The sequence below is a fragment of the Phaethon aethereus genome, assembly GCF_964289735.1.
Source record: "Phaethon aethereus genome assembly, chromosome: 10".
NCBI classification, from domain to species: Eukaryota; Metazoa; Chordata; class Aves; order Phaethontiformes; family Phaethontidae; genus Phaethon; species Phaethon aethereus.
This window is the reverse complement of record NC_138586.1, coordinates 14881627-14895901: the sequence shown is the minus strand read 5'-3', so window position 1 is coordinate 14895901 and position 14275 is coordinate 14881627. Positions and strand designations below refer to the sequence as shown.

Below are 14275 nucleotides of genomic sequence, written 5' to 3'. Positions count from 1 at the left end.
GGAGCTGACAGCTTGGAGTTTTCACTCATCACAGTTAAAGGCATTAATAAAAGTTATTTTGCTCATGTGCATGAAGTTGAATCTGGGCTTAATGGCTTTTTCTGCCACAAGAAGAAAAAAAAAGTTAGAACAGCAATTTCTGGTTTATTCTAAAACTACCTAGGTCTTGAACAAGTAACTGAATGAATGGTAAGCGAAGCGGGGGGGGAAAGTTTTTACTAAAATGTGCTCAGGCCTCCGAGCAGAACTTGAGAAATGAGGAAATGTCAGGGGGGAGTTTTCTCTGCAGCAGGCTATTGTTGTAAAGCCTGCAAATTGTACTTAAACACTGAATTGCTCCGTTGTTAGAAGCACTTAAAACATAACACCGAGCAGAAACAGGTTTCCTTGTTCTGGCTGTGGGAGGCAGTGGAGCTTTTAGATCAATTGTTATGCAAATCTAGTTTCAACCTAGGTTAAAAGCTATTCTCCAGTCAATTAAAAAGTCTCTAAAGTGGTTCTTGCACTTAACTTAAATTTCCATAGATGTCAGGCTGTGGTTTTGCATTTTAAAAAGTAGCTGTGAGTCCCGTTCCTCTCTCACAAGAGATGGGGAGATGACACCAGAAGGACGTCGGTGCAGGTGCACCATAGGAGTGGGTTTGCCCTGAGCCAACAACCACAGCTACCCCAGCAAGGTCCACCAGAAAATCCCACCCCAGACCAAGGGCTGACAGTCTGCGTGGATGCCACCCGGCTACGAGCAGAGCATTTGGCAGCTTGATATGGGTGGGCTGAGATGGGACAGAGCTACGGACCGGACACAGCCCTGGGACACGATTCCTGGTTTTGTGGCAGCACGCTAGCTCAGAGCAGTGCCCGAAACCAGGGCCCAGGCACAGCTGGCAGCTAGCGTGAAGCAGGAGCGCTTCAGCCACAGAAGCCTCACTAACCCTCTGTCCAGAGGCTCACAAGGCTTCTTCATGCTCTCAGCCTCAGGAGAGGCTCAGGAGGTGCTGCCAGCCCTGGTCAGGCTGCGCTGTGCTCGGCTCAGCCCTTGCGCAGCCCGCAGAGCAACGCTGCTTCTCCTGCCCACGAGCACCGGCCATGCCACCCCTGCCAGGAGCATTGGGAAGGGGTCACCGGCTCTAACAGCAGCAAATTTGGAAGGTGCACGGTAGCACTGGAGACGCACACGAGCGCGCCCAGCCCTGCTGCGTCCTGCCCTCCGGCAGCAGGCAGAGCCGCCGGCACCGAGTTCTCTGCCACAGCACCGCGCTGCCCAGCCCTACAGCCCCCCAGTGCTCCCTGCCAAACCCCATCTGCGACACCAAGACGCGCACCACACAATCCTCCTTTTTCCGAGGCTACGCTTCCAAAATTAAGCATCAAACGGCTCGTAGTTCAAAACCGCAGACGTTTGCACTTCTTAGCAGGGCAGCTGACATAACTTCTGTTTCTGACAAGTCATCCTCTCAGACCACGAGCCGTTACCCACTCCTCCGCCTCTCCAGAGCAAAGCCTGTGTTTCTGGAAGACCCGTGCTGTAAAACTGCTCCTGGGTTTGTGGAGCCACATAAACAGCACGCGGGTGATCTGAACACACCATTTTACAGCAAGCAGCCAGGTTTCCCCTTCAGCAACATGCCTTCTCGGCCGGCACATGCAAGTCAGTCGGTGAAACGCGTATTTTTTTGTCAGGACGCACAATGTGCGTGATGAGCAGCGCACACGGTGCCGAGCCCTTCCCTGCGGGACCTGGGTTTGCCAGGCTGTAAACACAGCTCATCTCGCACTCGCAAAACCTGCGCCGGTACCAGCAGCACCCGGCCGAGCACCGCAAGCCGGCGAGCACCCGAGCTGCCCCAGCCACAGAGCAGCCAGCGGGACCGGTGCTGGGGACTCGAAGACGCTGGTCGTGGGCACCCTGGCAAGGGCAGCGAGACGGCGGGTGGGTTAATGGAGGATAATAGCTGTTGAGTCGGAAATCATAACGGTTCAGCCTACACAGAGGGTTAGTCTCCAGGACAGCCGTTTTCTCAGCTCTGATGCCTGGATGTCAGAGTTCCTATGCCTGTTTTATCGGTTAAGTACGTGGTTTTATTGCTGTTTATAGACGTATGCCTGCATACAGAGCAGCAAGGGAGCACATTAGCTGGGAAGCGCTGAGCTTGCTCCGGCTGCTGTGTGAGAGCATCCAGACCCTGACCAAGCCTCTGTGAGAGGGCTGATAAGTGCGTGTGGGAGGCTGCCTTAATTTCCAGGTCATGATCCCTGGCTGATGTGTAAAAGCAACTCAAATCACATTTCCTTGTTGATAAAAACATAGTTATCAGGGAGGAGGGAGTCAGAGGAAGAGGGAGGCGAAGCCTTCCCTTCTCTCGTGTCACACCCAGGCTGTTGCCACTATTTCCCTTCCAGGTTTGCAAATATTTCTGCACTCTGCCACTTTCTATATTAGATGTCACTGCTCAGCAGTGATACTTTTTCTGGTACACTCCCAGGGGAGCCCCACAGCTCAGGGTCCACAGATCACCTCAGTGGGGTCTTAGGCAGAGTTCAGCAGCATCCCCAGGCCCCTGCATGATGGGGGACCCCTTCCCAGCACCCCAGCCCCAGCCCTGAAACCTCCCTCATCCTAAGTCCTCAGCTATAAAAGCAAAACAAGCCCATAAAGGGGTGATGCCCTTGCCAGGCTGCCCTTGCTCCCTTCGCAGGGTAGCCCCGCTCCCAGGGATGCAGACTTCCCCCCCCAAAAGGGGTGGCATGGCACTGGCTGCCCTTGTGTTGTGCTTTGGGAGCTGCTGAGGAAGGCAGGGTTAGATCCCCCCGTAGCAGTTAGAAAGTAGAGTCTTTGGCTGCCTCCTCCCAGTAAAACCTTTCTCCCCCAAAACTTTCAGCTTCTTTCCATGGGGCTGAAAGCAAAATTTGCATCATTCCTCCTTCAGATGAGACAGCTACACTATTTCACTTTGTCTCTCAAGGGAAACCTACTTTTGAGATAAACATAGGCTACAGAGATTTTTACTTTCCTTTACGTAAATATACATGTAAGGGAAAAAAAATGAGGGATATTGGAAGTCATTTTCCAGGCTGGTGCATAACTTTGTGCACAAAAGTGGATGTGGAGACGGGTGACTCAGGCTCATGTGCAGGCACACATTTTCCAGGATTTTAAAAAATTATTATTATTATTTGTTTCTGACTAACTGAAGCAAAATAAAATATTTGGGCTCAAGCTGCTCTGCTGAACATTCTGTCCTAGCTCTTCCTGAAGAAGACCAGCCCTCAGGTAGTCACTGTACATTAAGAACTTCTTGAAAAGAAAGCCCATGTCCCGCCTGATGAACATTGCAGAGTCCATGTGTTGTGGGAAGCCCAGAGGGCAATGAACCACAGCAACTGACTGTGCCAGTGGGTTGTGCGGAGGACGCATGTGACAGCAGGGCAGATGCACCGCTCTGCGACCCACACCGCTGGGCACCCCATTCCCAGCCCCACCACCCCACGGGCAGGTGAAAGCCCAGGTCATGGGACTGCAGCTCTCACCCATGCTGGCTGAGCCGATGCTGCCCTTGGGACCCCCAGAGCCGCTGCGGTCTCACAGCCTGGCTTTTGGGAGGATGGCACCATCTGCTGAAGAGCACGCCGGTGCCAGGTCAGATCTTGGCCCGGAGCAGAGGACACTGGGGAGCAATCAGCCGCCTTTGGGGAGCTGTATGCAATGTGCCACCTGAGCCACGGCTGCCTCTGCTCCTCACCCCATGCAGCCACTCCATGGCTCCCAGAGCCCATCTTGGTAGCACACTTGTGTACTCCCAGCTGCGGAAGACACTCACACATCCAGCTGTCACCCATGGAACTCCACAGACACCTGGACTTCACCTGAAATGAGCTCAAAATCCCTCCCTGGACCGTTCAGCAAAGGCAACAAGGACAAGTAGATTTAAGAGTCCTCAGATACTAAACATTAGCAGCTACAGAGAGGCTGTGGGAATTAGCACCTGAGATACCGCAGCTGCACAGGCAGCTCCTTCCACTTCTTGCAGTTTCACTGTGCAGCGCTTGGCAGCCCCACAGCATCCCACTGCCCGTGCATGGACTCATGCCGCAGCGGTGGGTGCTCAGCAGCCCCCAGCTCACAGCATCCCCTGTGCCACCTGCACAACGGCTCCCGGGAGAAGAAAAAAGGAAAGGAGTGGGAGAGAGCAACATGCAATAGTTGTATTCTTGCTTTGTATTAAGGTTGATTTGTCAAGTAAAATTGCCCTCTCATGGGGCTTAGAGCACTGAAATGCTGGGATATTTAACCGCCTACGTTTCAAGGTTTACTCCAGCCCCTTAGTACAGTCTGAAACCATGCTGGAGATTGTTCCGTGCCCTCTGGAGCAGCATTGCTCTAACGACATCTTTACAGCCCTAATGGATGTCCTTGGTAAAGATTATAGCCCTGCTGTTAGAAATTCGTTGCAGGACAATGCTTAGACAATGATAAAGTAGCTACTGGGGATCTAGGCATTCGGTGTAACATGGTGCAATTCATGGTGCACCACCCGAGTTGTGTTTGCATTCAGACATTCTGCGGAAACAGAAACATGAGCCATTAGAAGTAATTGTAATTAGCATATGACTAATTCATTGGGCTGTTTCGGTTACCATTTCATTTAGAAAAAGTCTCAGGACCATACCTCGTCTGGGAGAAATATATTACAGGCCAGCATGCAAATCCCTCCATTTTCTGGTCTAGTCTCACAGGCAGTTTCTGATAAATCTGTTCAGGCTGCAGAGTGTACATGAGCCATGAGAGAGCCCAACTCTTTCCTATGAAAACTTGTCCCAGACTGACCTCCCCCCCATGGCAAGCCCTCACGCACCCAGCAAACAGCAGTCTCTACCCACAAGGTTTGGGTCCCTTCACTGAGGAACACAGTGCTGCAGAGGAAGAGTCAGGTCCCAGCTTTAGACTTTCATGTAGAAAGCTGTCTCACGCACAGGCAGGTGTAGTGTTGAGGTTTGTGGTGGGATCCTTCGCAGAGCAAAGGAATTAAATGGTCAGGTCTTTTCAGAGCCTTCAGGATCTATCTACTCATCATATGACTGTCACAGAGGTTTGCAATAAGTCATACAACATTAATGTTAATCAAACTACTTAACCATGGAAAATGGCTTTAATGCTACCTCAATGCATTAATGAATGATCCATTAATTAATTCAAATTATTGAACATTGGCCCTGCTTTCCTGCTAGGCTAGAATGTCTTCGTGCCAAATCCAAAGAGGAGAGTGGTGTTTAAGCCACCTCTGAAATCATGATGGGCACAAGGACCCCAGATACCTGTGGGCCAGCAGCAGCCAGCTGCAACAGTGCTGAGCAAAGGAGAAAGCACGAGGCTGCTTCAGGCTGGAAAGATCTTTGTGGTAAGAGGGAGCAGGTTTCTTTACGGATCAGACCATCATTGCATCTCACCCAGATGAGACTTTCAACCTTGAAGATCATTTGAACTGACCCTCGGCAGTCCCAGGAACAAAAGCAGATTTGCAGCCACTGGCTGGCCACGCTGCTCCTGCAGGCACTGCTGCCTTGGGCACAGACTGAGGAGAACAAGTTTCTGATGCATAACCACTGTGCTTTTTAATTTTCCAGGGTAGTCAGTAAAGTCTGGAAAGCTTTTACATCCTTTCTTTCTGCAAAAGTACTAGATTATTGATTCTATGTTAAAACCAACAAATCTATTTTGATTGTTTATGAAGAGGCTACTAATGTAGTGAATCACTTGATACGGGAATAAATTCACTAGAGTGTCAATCACCTAGCTGGCCAGTAAGCCAGTGATACCCACCAAGCAATGGTTAGAAACTAAAGGTGTTTTGAACGTAGCAGGAATCCAAGCACAAACAGTAGCTGAGGGGTGACTAGTTACACACCGGAAAGAGTTGAGATGGGATGTTTTATATTCCATATTGAAGACAAGGTCCAATGCCTGGAAGCTGAAGCTAGGTGCATTCAGCCTTAAAATAAGCAGCAGTTTCCCAGCTTGGTGGGAGACTAAATGCTGAAAGAGTAGAGAAGTCTTTAAAATGAAATCTTTCTGAACGGCAAGATTTCATCTGCATCCAGGAAAAAGTCCTTTGCAAGTGCAGGATCACATCAGCCTTGCTGCATCCCAGGAGAAGAGCTGCACATATCAGATGGATGGAAAGAAATCAAGTGTTGCTAGAAACCCCCTGAGCAGGTGAAAAAGATGGAGAAAATCAGTAAGGCAGGGACTAAGTTCTCCTGAGCTCAGACTTCCCCATCTCACACCTTTTCTCCAAGGCACTGGAATGTTCATGACGCAGAGCCTCCTGCAGGAGCTTGTTCTCACCACATTGGCAGAAGAAAGCTCAGTGCACCCAGCTCTGCCCCACAGCAGCCTGACTCCCTAGGGAAGCTGAGTCCCTGGAAATCACAGTGACTTCAGAAAATGGTGGACAACAACCTTAATTCACAGCCAGGAGGAACGGCAGCACTGATTTTAATGGAAGCAGAATTAGATCAACTCCAGTTACTAGGGAACATCTTCCCCAATAATTGTTAATATAATGTAAGTCTCTATGGCACCAGCCACCAGCACATTGTCAACCATTTCCTTGTAGGAGTTCATTAAAATGGCAAAAATCCTGCAAGGGAGGAAGCATTCTTTCCTCCACTACAGGGCAGTAAACGAGGAGGTAAGAGTTGAAAAGACTCACCCTTGGTCTCCGCAAGAACCACAGCAAACCAGCACACCCTCAGCTCCAACCCCTGCCTCAGAAAAGAGCCAGCCCCTCGCATTGTCCTCAGGGCCAGGCTGGGGAAACACAGGGCACGTTATTAAAAAATAGCTCCCACCTAATAACACCTCCCATCCCTTTTTTAAATGACTGGGGGATCAGGTGTGACACTGAAGTAATATAGGGGGGGGGGGAAATTAAAAAAAAAACCAACCCCAACCCTAAGGTGGTAAGGATTTGCCAATTATACGTTCAGGAAGCTCTGTTAATTAGAAGCTTTTCAAGAGAAGAGTCAAAGGACTTTGCAAACACAGGTAGAAACCGGTTTTAACAAGCAGTAGTAAGTCCCAGTGTTGGAGAGGCATCAGCAGTGCAATGTCCTCTGCTGGCATCTCCAGTTACTACGGGGGACATCTGCTACACCAGCGCCAGCAGCCGCCCGCCACCGACCAAGCGCAAGCCAGCGATTAGTCCGATTGATTTTGGGGGGAATATTATGATATTAAAATGAATAATCACATAGCTAGGACTAGTAAAGGATTATTCCCTACATAATAGTCATAGCTTTTCGTAAGAGCCCAAAAGCACCTGGGTCATCTGATCGCTCAGAAGTGGCCCATCATCAGTGGCTCAGGGAGGAGGAATTGATTTCTCCTTTTTCTTAATGACAATGTGTAATGCAGCAGCTTTATGCACTAGTTAACAGAACCAAGCAGTTTAAAAGGATTTGATAATAGCTCACACCTGAAGCAGATTTTTTTTTCCCCCAGGCAGAGGGAAGTGCAGAGCAGAGATTGGAAAAAGTCACAATTAATTTGCTTATTCTTTAGATATGGTTGTGGTCATCGCCTTAAGTCAGGGAAGCTCAGAACATGGACGTGGATTTGTTTACAAGCATTAAAATGGGTTCCTTTAAGCATTACATGTACCTTCTTAAAAAGGGCACATGAAAGCTATTTAAGAATTAAAGGAAAAAATAACCTAAGAGGCTGACCAGAGCAGTTTTATTTTATCCCCAAATGAACACTAACTTTGAGATAATACTTGAGGTTTATTGCACTAACCAAGAAAACCAGGTCATGTAAAATGAAAGAGCCCATATTACCTGTGCAGGTAAAAGTGTCTTCTCAGCAGGGACTTGTTCACTCTGTGCTTGTCCTAGACCATTATTTTCACTTCCCTGAGACGTGCTTTGTGAGGAGGGAGCAGCCATCACTTTTGGTGAATTGTACTGCACGGGGCTGTGAGTTGGAAACAAGGACTGCAAACCCCGGGCTGTGACAAGTGTAACATTCCCCTCCCACAGGCTCCTCATCCTAATCGGGTGTGCAACGTGGAGAAAAGTGCTCCTAAGAAGCATCAGAGAGAAAAAGCTGCCCAGTGACCACAGGCACAGGAGGTGAAGTCCCAGAACCCGACGACTGCTGACCGCCTGCCAACGCCCCAGCCCGTCCTTGCCAGCACCTTGTTCCTGTAGTGACACACCAGCAGTAAGTAGACATGATTTTTTACACAATAAACCTCAGAGACCTGAGCAGGAGCTCCCAGACTCCCATGGAGCAAGTGCAGTTACTCCAAATAATAAACCTGGCAAAGGCCAAGCCTTGGTGTGGTGCTCAGGACACTGCACAAAGGCTGCGCGTGGTTCCAGCATTTGCCCTCTCCCATGGCGGCCAGGGTAAGACGGTTGGGTTTTGTCACTCCGTGTCACCCCATGCAGCACACCCAGCTCCACCAGCCTGTCTTACGGGTCTTGCGGTGTCGCGAATGATACACGTGCCGAATGGGGGCTCAGACCATCAGCACCCACAAGCATGAACTGGGGCCTGTCTTCAAGTTTAACAACTTCATGAAAATGTAATTTTCAATATTTCATTAGGATCTCTTCCATCTGTTAAACATCATCCCAGAGAATTTGGTGACACTGTAAATGAAGCTGTGAAGAGATGTGTTTGTTTTAGATGTAATTGGACAGCTGTTTTATTATGAATTAATGAACAATGATGATTAAAAAGAATCCAGTTTTAGCAAACCATGTATAAACAATTACTCCTGACTAAAATCACAACTAAGCAAGTGCTAGAGAACTTTCATGACAATGACTGGAAGCAAAAGATGAAATAGCAAAACCTGTGAGGTGCAACAGGACAAAAGGTGTCTCCAGGCCAGGTTCCTTGCACCAGGCATGGGTTCCCCAGGCTGCCCTGCAACAACCAAACCACTCCACGTGCCCATGCTACCACTCCACATCACCACCATCTTCTCTGGCACAAAGCTTCTTTCAGACCAAATCAGTCATCGGGGTGGGCTCACACTCCTCCATCCCCCCAGCCTCTCTTCATTCTCACATCCCCCCACTCCCCAGCTACAGGATCCCATGAGGGGCTGTGGAGGAAGAGGAGACAGTGATGGCAGCAGGCTCAGAGGTAGAGATAATTGACCTCTTTGTGCTTGCACAATGAATTTCAGACTCCTTTTCCCCCTGCCCTCGGCCACTTCGGCCAAGGCTGTTTGCACTGCAGGCATTGCATCACGAAAAGCTGATCCTGTGCTGAAGAGTCCTGCATTCATCCTTCCCACACTTTCCACTCGGGACAGATTCCTGTATTTCAGCAGAACCCAGTGCCAGAGGCCATAGAAAGCAGCTGTTTGCGTTTCCATAGGAGTTTCCCAGTTCATATAGACAGTTTTTGAGCAGTGAAGTCTTTGCCCTGAGAGAATTTCAGTGGAAAAACTCCAAAGAGTTAAATGAAGACAGGTACATATGCCATGTGTGCAAATCACTTATCTCCTGCTGTTAAAATAAATCTGTTCCAAATCATTGTGGCTTCCCAACAGCTGCCTCCTGATCTTTCTCCACTTCAGCCCTCCATTTGGACTTCTTTTCTACGTTCATCCTCAGCAGTGTGTGATCCCTTTTAGCAGCCTTGAAAAGAAATGGTGAAAATCATCGCATGCACACATTTCCCACCACTAAATTTCCCCACATTTGCACTACTTGCTTTGGAACCCCACTGGCCTTTTTGGTATTTTGCAGTGACAGAAGTTAATGTGTTTCCTTGTTTTACCAAATTTTCAGCATTTGCAGCTCTGATTAGCAGGGAAATTACACTAAATTGTTCACAGGTGTGCTGGGACGTGCAGGTCAGGCTGGAGACCTTCCTTCCCCACCAGTGGGATGGGAAGAAGTGAGTGTCACAGCTCTTGGTGGCCACGGTGGCACACCGGCTAGGCAGGCAGGACTGTGGGAGCCTCATGGGTGCCCTCATGGGATGCAGAGCAGGACCAGGCACCACTGACACGGTCTGAGCTGCTCCACAGCCTGTGGACTGGCCTCGTGCTGAGATACTGTGACACAGAGCATGGCAGTGCACAGGTTTATGGCAAACTGGGTCAGACGGAGCACATTAACCAGCAAGCTGTGCTTCCCCGTGCCAGGCTTTCCCCCGGAGAATGGGGTGATAGAGATCCTGTGCAAAGATCACTTATATGGACTTATTCTCAAGCCTATCTGTCACCCAGGCGCTTATCTGCAAAGAGAGCATGCGTAGACCACACATTAAGCGGATCAGTTCACCCAGAAGCAATACTCACTTCTTTGCCTGTGATTACCATGGCCAAACAGCCCAGCAAGGTCAGTGTGATCATGATGTAGCAAACCTTTATCCTGACGCTGTTCCTTGCTGCGTCGAGGACCTCGGACCTGCGGAGGACAGAGCAGAGTTTCCATCCTGCAGCAGCATGTGTGAAATGAGATCATGGGGAGCTGGGGAGCGAACCCTCAGTTCTTCCAGCAACCGCCTATTAATGTACAGTGTGTTTCAGCCTTCTCTTTCTGCAGGTGCTTAGAGGAACACTCAAAAAAATAGCCTATGAGGGAAAGATTTAGTCACCCTCCCACCAGGTGGGGGTATTGCTACTCCCATCAGTAACAGCAGGAATAACAAATCCTGCTCTCCTGCCTTCTTTTATTGCATATGAGAGTAAACACCTGAAAAATGACAAGGAGAGGAAGGTCTTTTCACCGTGATAATGGAATTACAAGGGGCCCGGCTTCGGATGTTGCAGGGCAGGGCAGGGCATGGGGTGCTGCACAGCACCAGGAGACACCGGGGCTGTGCCACCAGGGCCAGGCAATGCCACCCTCAGCCGAATAAAACCACATTTTGGCTGAGAGCAACACAGAGTTTTCGCACAGCGACGAGGCACAGCACGTGGTGACTGGGTCTGCAGCCACATCCCCATCCCAGCTGCACATCCCTGCCCTGCCCCGCCGCGGCGTAGCCCTGTGCCAGCCAGCTGGCATTAGCCCCGCAAGCATTTGCCTGCGGCGGGAGGCTGCGCCCGAGCTGGAGCGGGCAACTGTGCCGTCTGTCCGGAGCTGCCTTCCCAAGCAGCTGAACAGCCACAGCCAGCGCTGGGGAATCTCCTCCACCTTCCGTCAGCGACTCACGCCATTTATCCGACAAGTCGTGCTCACAAGAGGCTGCAACGTGGCAAGGAGTCATTCATGAAATCGTACCCAGCCATGGGTCTACTTACGCCTGCAAGGGGAGGGCTGGCTGGAGGAGCCCCCGGGAGGTCACAAGTCAGGAAGCATTAGGTCTCCAAAACTGAGTGACAATCCTTTAACAAAATGCCTCGACAAGGAGATGAAACCATAGCTCAGACCTGAGGAACTCAGACGTCTGTCACCAAAGCTGTGTATAGCCCCAACTTCTTTTTAAAATGTGCGCAACATTATTAATTGCTAATCGATAAAAACTAGCAAAGCATGCAAAAATCCAAAGTGGATCATATTTTACCATGGTGACTTCTGAGTTACAAAGCCACTTGTCTTGCAAAAGACAATTTCAGCTTAGTCTGAAACTTATAATATCTAACACAAGTGAATCCAGTTTACTTCACAGGGCATGAGAAAAGTTCATGTTCCCAAAAATTCAGATTATTTTTGGACACCGGTAGCAGCAGGCCCTGTCAGCATGGAGGAGCACTAACCCTCACCGTGTGAGCACAATTCTGGGTAACGCAGACGGGGGTCTCAATCTGTATGTTCACATCCAGAAGGATCATTCAGACAGGTCTACTTACGATATGTGCTTGGGAATGTCCTCCTCCTTTTTAAAGCGTCCTGCCCATACCAACACTTTTTTGTCAAAATTTGTAGGTCTTCTGTCATTTTTGAAAGGTCTGTAACCTGTAAGAGATTTTATAAAGGAAAAAAATGAGCTAAGGTTAAAGAAGGGATGGGGAAAAAAGCTGTCAAAAAAAGCTAGGGGAAAAGGATTGAAAGCTCAGAATGGCACTTTTTTATTCTGTGAGAGGCAAATGTGCTTTCTAATGTCAAAGAACTCAGCAGCTGCTGTGAGAAACTTAGTTACATTTGCAGGTTATTTCATTTTGCTTATTTTTCTTTTTCCTTTAGCTTAGGTAGGTTTTAAACTAAAAATCTCTTCTAACCTTCCTGATTAAGGGGGGAAGGGATGCGGGGCTGAAGTCACCCAAGCCCACAGCATGCTCTCACCCTGCTGGCATCTTGCTTTTAAAGGGCCCGACTAGCGAGGTAAGCACGCTGCCAGCAGCACTAATAAGTCCTCGACAGCATCTCCCTCTAAAACCGCTGATGGAGAGACGAGGCCTGTTAAGAGGCAGCCCGGTGGGAGGCTGGCAGGCATTCTCATGCAAGCTGGGTACCACATTGCTGTGCTCCATGACGATACATTACACCCCAGCAGACTACCGTGGTGATGCCATCAGCGTGCCCTCATCACCAGCACAATGACAAAGGGACTCTGGCTCCTTTTGGTTGAAACGAACTCAATGACAGGCCACGACGAGGGCAGCGGCAGGGAGACCCTGCAAAAATAGGGTAAGCAGTGGCTGGCTCGAAAGCTGGCTTTTGCATTGCCCACCTGTACGGGTGGTCATCACGCGGTAGCTGGGACTCCTCGCACACCCAGAGGTGCACCCAAGACGCCAGGTTACGGTGCCCTGTGCTTGCAAATGTGGGACTGGTGTTTAGAAACGCCCCGTGGGTGACCAGGGCGTGCAGTAAGGGAAGGGTATGAAGATGCTCCCAGTCTCAGCGTCCCACACTCCCTGGCTGTGGCCGGACTGCTGGTGCGTGGCTGCAAGGAAATCGCTGCCGCTACAGAGCAGGGCGCAGGGAGCTTCTCTTCCCGCCGGTGTTGAGATGGTGAAATCACGTTAAGTGCCTTGGCCCCAGGCCTGCTCATGCACGCCAGGACTTGAGAACGGCTGAAAAATACCAGGTGTAAATCTTCCACCCAGACCCCCAGGTAAATTTAATCTCCTGCTTCTCCTATTTCTCTTACAGAGTGCCAACGAGACCAAGAGAGCTACGTCTGAACTATCAGCAAGTGTCTGAACCAGACCTGCAGCAAGCAGTGAGATGGATCACTAAAACGACAGGATCCATCCCAGGGAAGACAAGGGCAAAGCCCCATGCTGGAGACCCACAGGCATCCCGCGGGAGCGCGGGCAGCCCCGTGCAGCCCAGCCTCGCCGGGCTGAGGAGTCTGCCCAGGCACAGCCAAGGAGGTGGTGGAAAGAGGAGGGGAAATTTTCTCCCTGCCAGGGACCTCGGCCATGTGGGAGCAGCCCGTGCCTGCTGCCTGCCAGGTAAGCCAGAGCGCTGCCTGCCACAGGCAGGCACAGTCCTGGGTGTAATGAGCAGCGTGGGGAGCAGAGGCTGCCACTTGCACCAGCCCTGCACGTGCGGGGACGTGCGCTGGTCCTCCTCTGGAAATCTGGCAGCTGAGTATGACGAGGAACATCTATTTTTTTTTTCTTCTAATTAACAGGTTCCCTGACATGAAGTATCAGTTTGCACTTGCTGCTGTAGCAGAGGACTATTTAACACAAAAAACTTCGTCCTCGTGCACTGTGCTAGTCTGAGCCCTCCCTTTGCTCCGTGTCTCAGGAGTGTTTGTAAGCCCAGGAGATGCAGCACTGCAGGAACGCAGCCACAGACAAGCACAGGGTCGTTTTCTTGCACCTCCCTGCCGATACCCTTCCCCGCCGTGCTGCAGCACGGAGCAGCGACCGAAGCCTTTCTACCCACCTGCATTAGCCGTCTGCAAAGCCACGTCCTGGGCTCCCTTCGCTTTGTCACCGATGGCTCTGGCGGGGTGCAGGACCGGCCGAGCCGCCGCGCGCCAGGGCGCGGGGCTGCGCCCCAGCAGCCTCCCCAGCATCCCGCCCCGGCCTGGGAGCACGCAGGGGGACCCGCGGGAGCCCGGAGGGCTGCTTCTAGAGTTAGGCACATAAAACTACCCCTTCCTGTAAGAAGGAAGTAGCATGCGTTTCCACCCTGGCTGCCAACGGTTTTTGCTCGCGTCACGGTGACGAGCTGAATTTATTGCCCGTGTTCACCACAGCGACAGACCGTCGGCGCTGCGGCAGCTCACGCCCAGCCCGGGCTCTGCCGCGGGCTCTCCATCCCACGGAGCTGCTCAGGGGAGCAACGGGTATTGACACTATTTTCTCAGTTCTTACTATGGTAGAACTAAATGAGACAGCGT

At 50.6% G+C, this 14275-nt stretch overlaps 1 protein-coding gene across 1 annotated transcript; it reads right to left on the bottom strand.

The window, feature by feature from the left end:
- Window positions 1-9549: 9549 nt before the first annotated feature.
- Window positions 9550-14032, bottom strand: LOC309408307 (protein FAM162B-like; the record flags this gene model as incomplete). Its single annotated transcript, XM_082004106.1, has 4 exons — window positions 13816-14032; window positions 11823-11928; window positions 10326-10434; window positions 9550-9657 (listed from the first exon to the last, which is right to left on the bottom strand). Exons 1-4 carry the CDS (start codon window positions 13946-13948, stop codon window positions 9550-9552), a joined length of 456 nt encoding a protein of 151 aa, XP_081860232.1. The 5' UTR covers window positions 13949-14032.
- Between the last annotated feature and the right edge of the window lie 243 nt (window positions 14033-14275).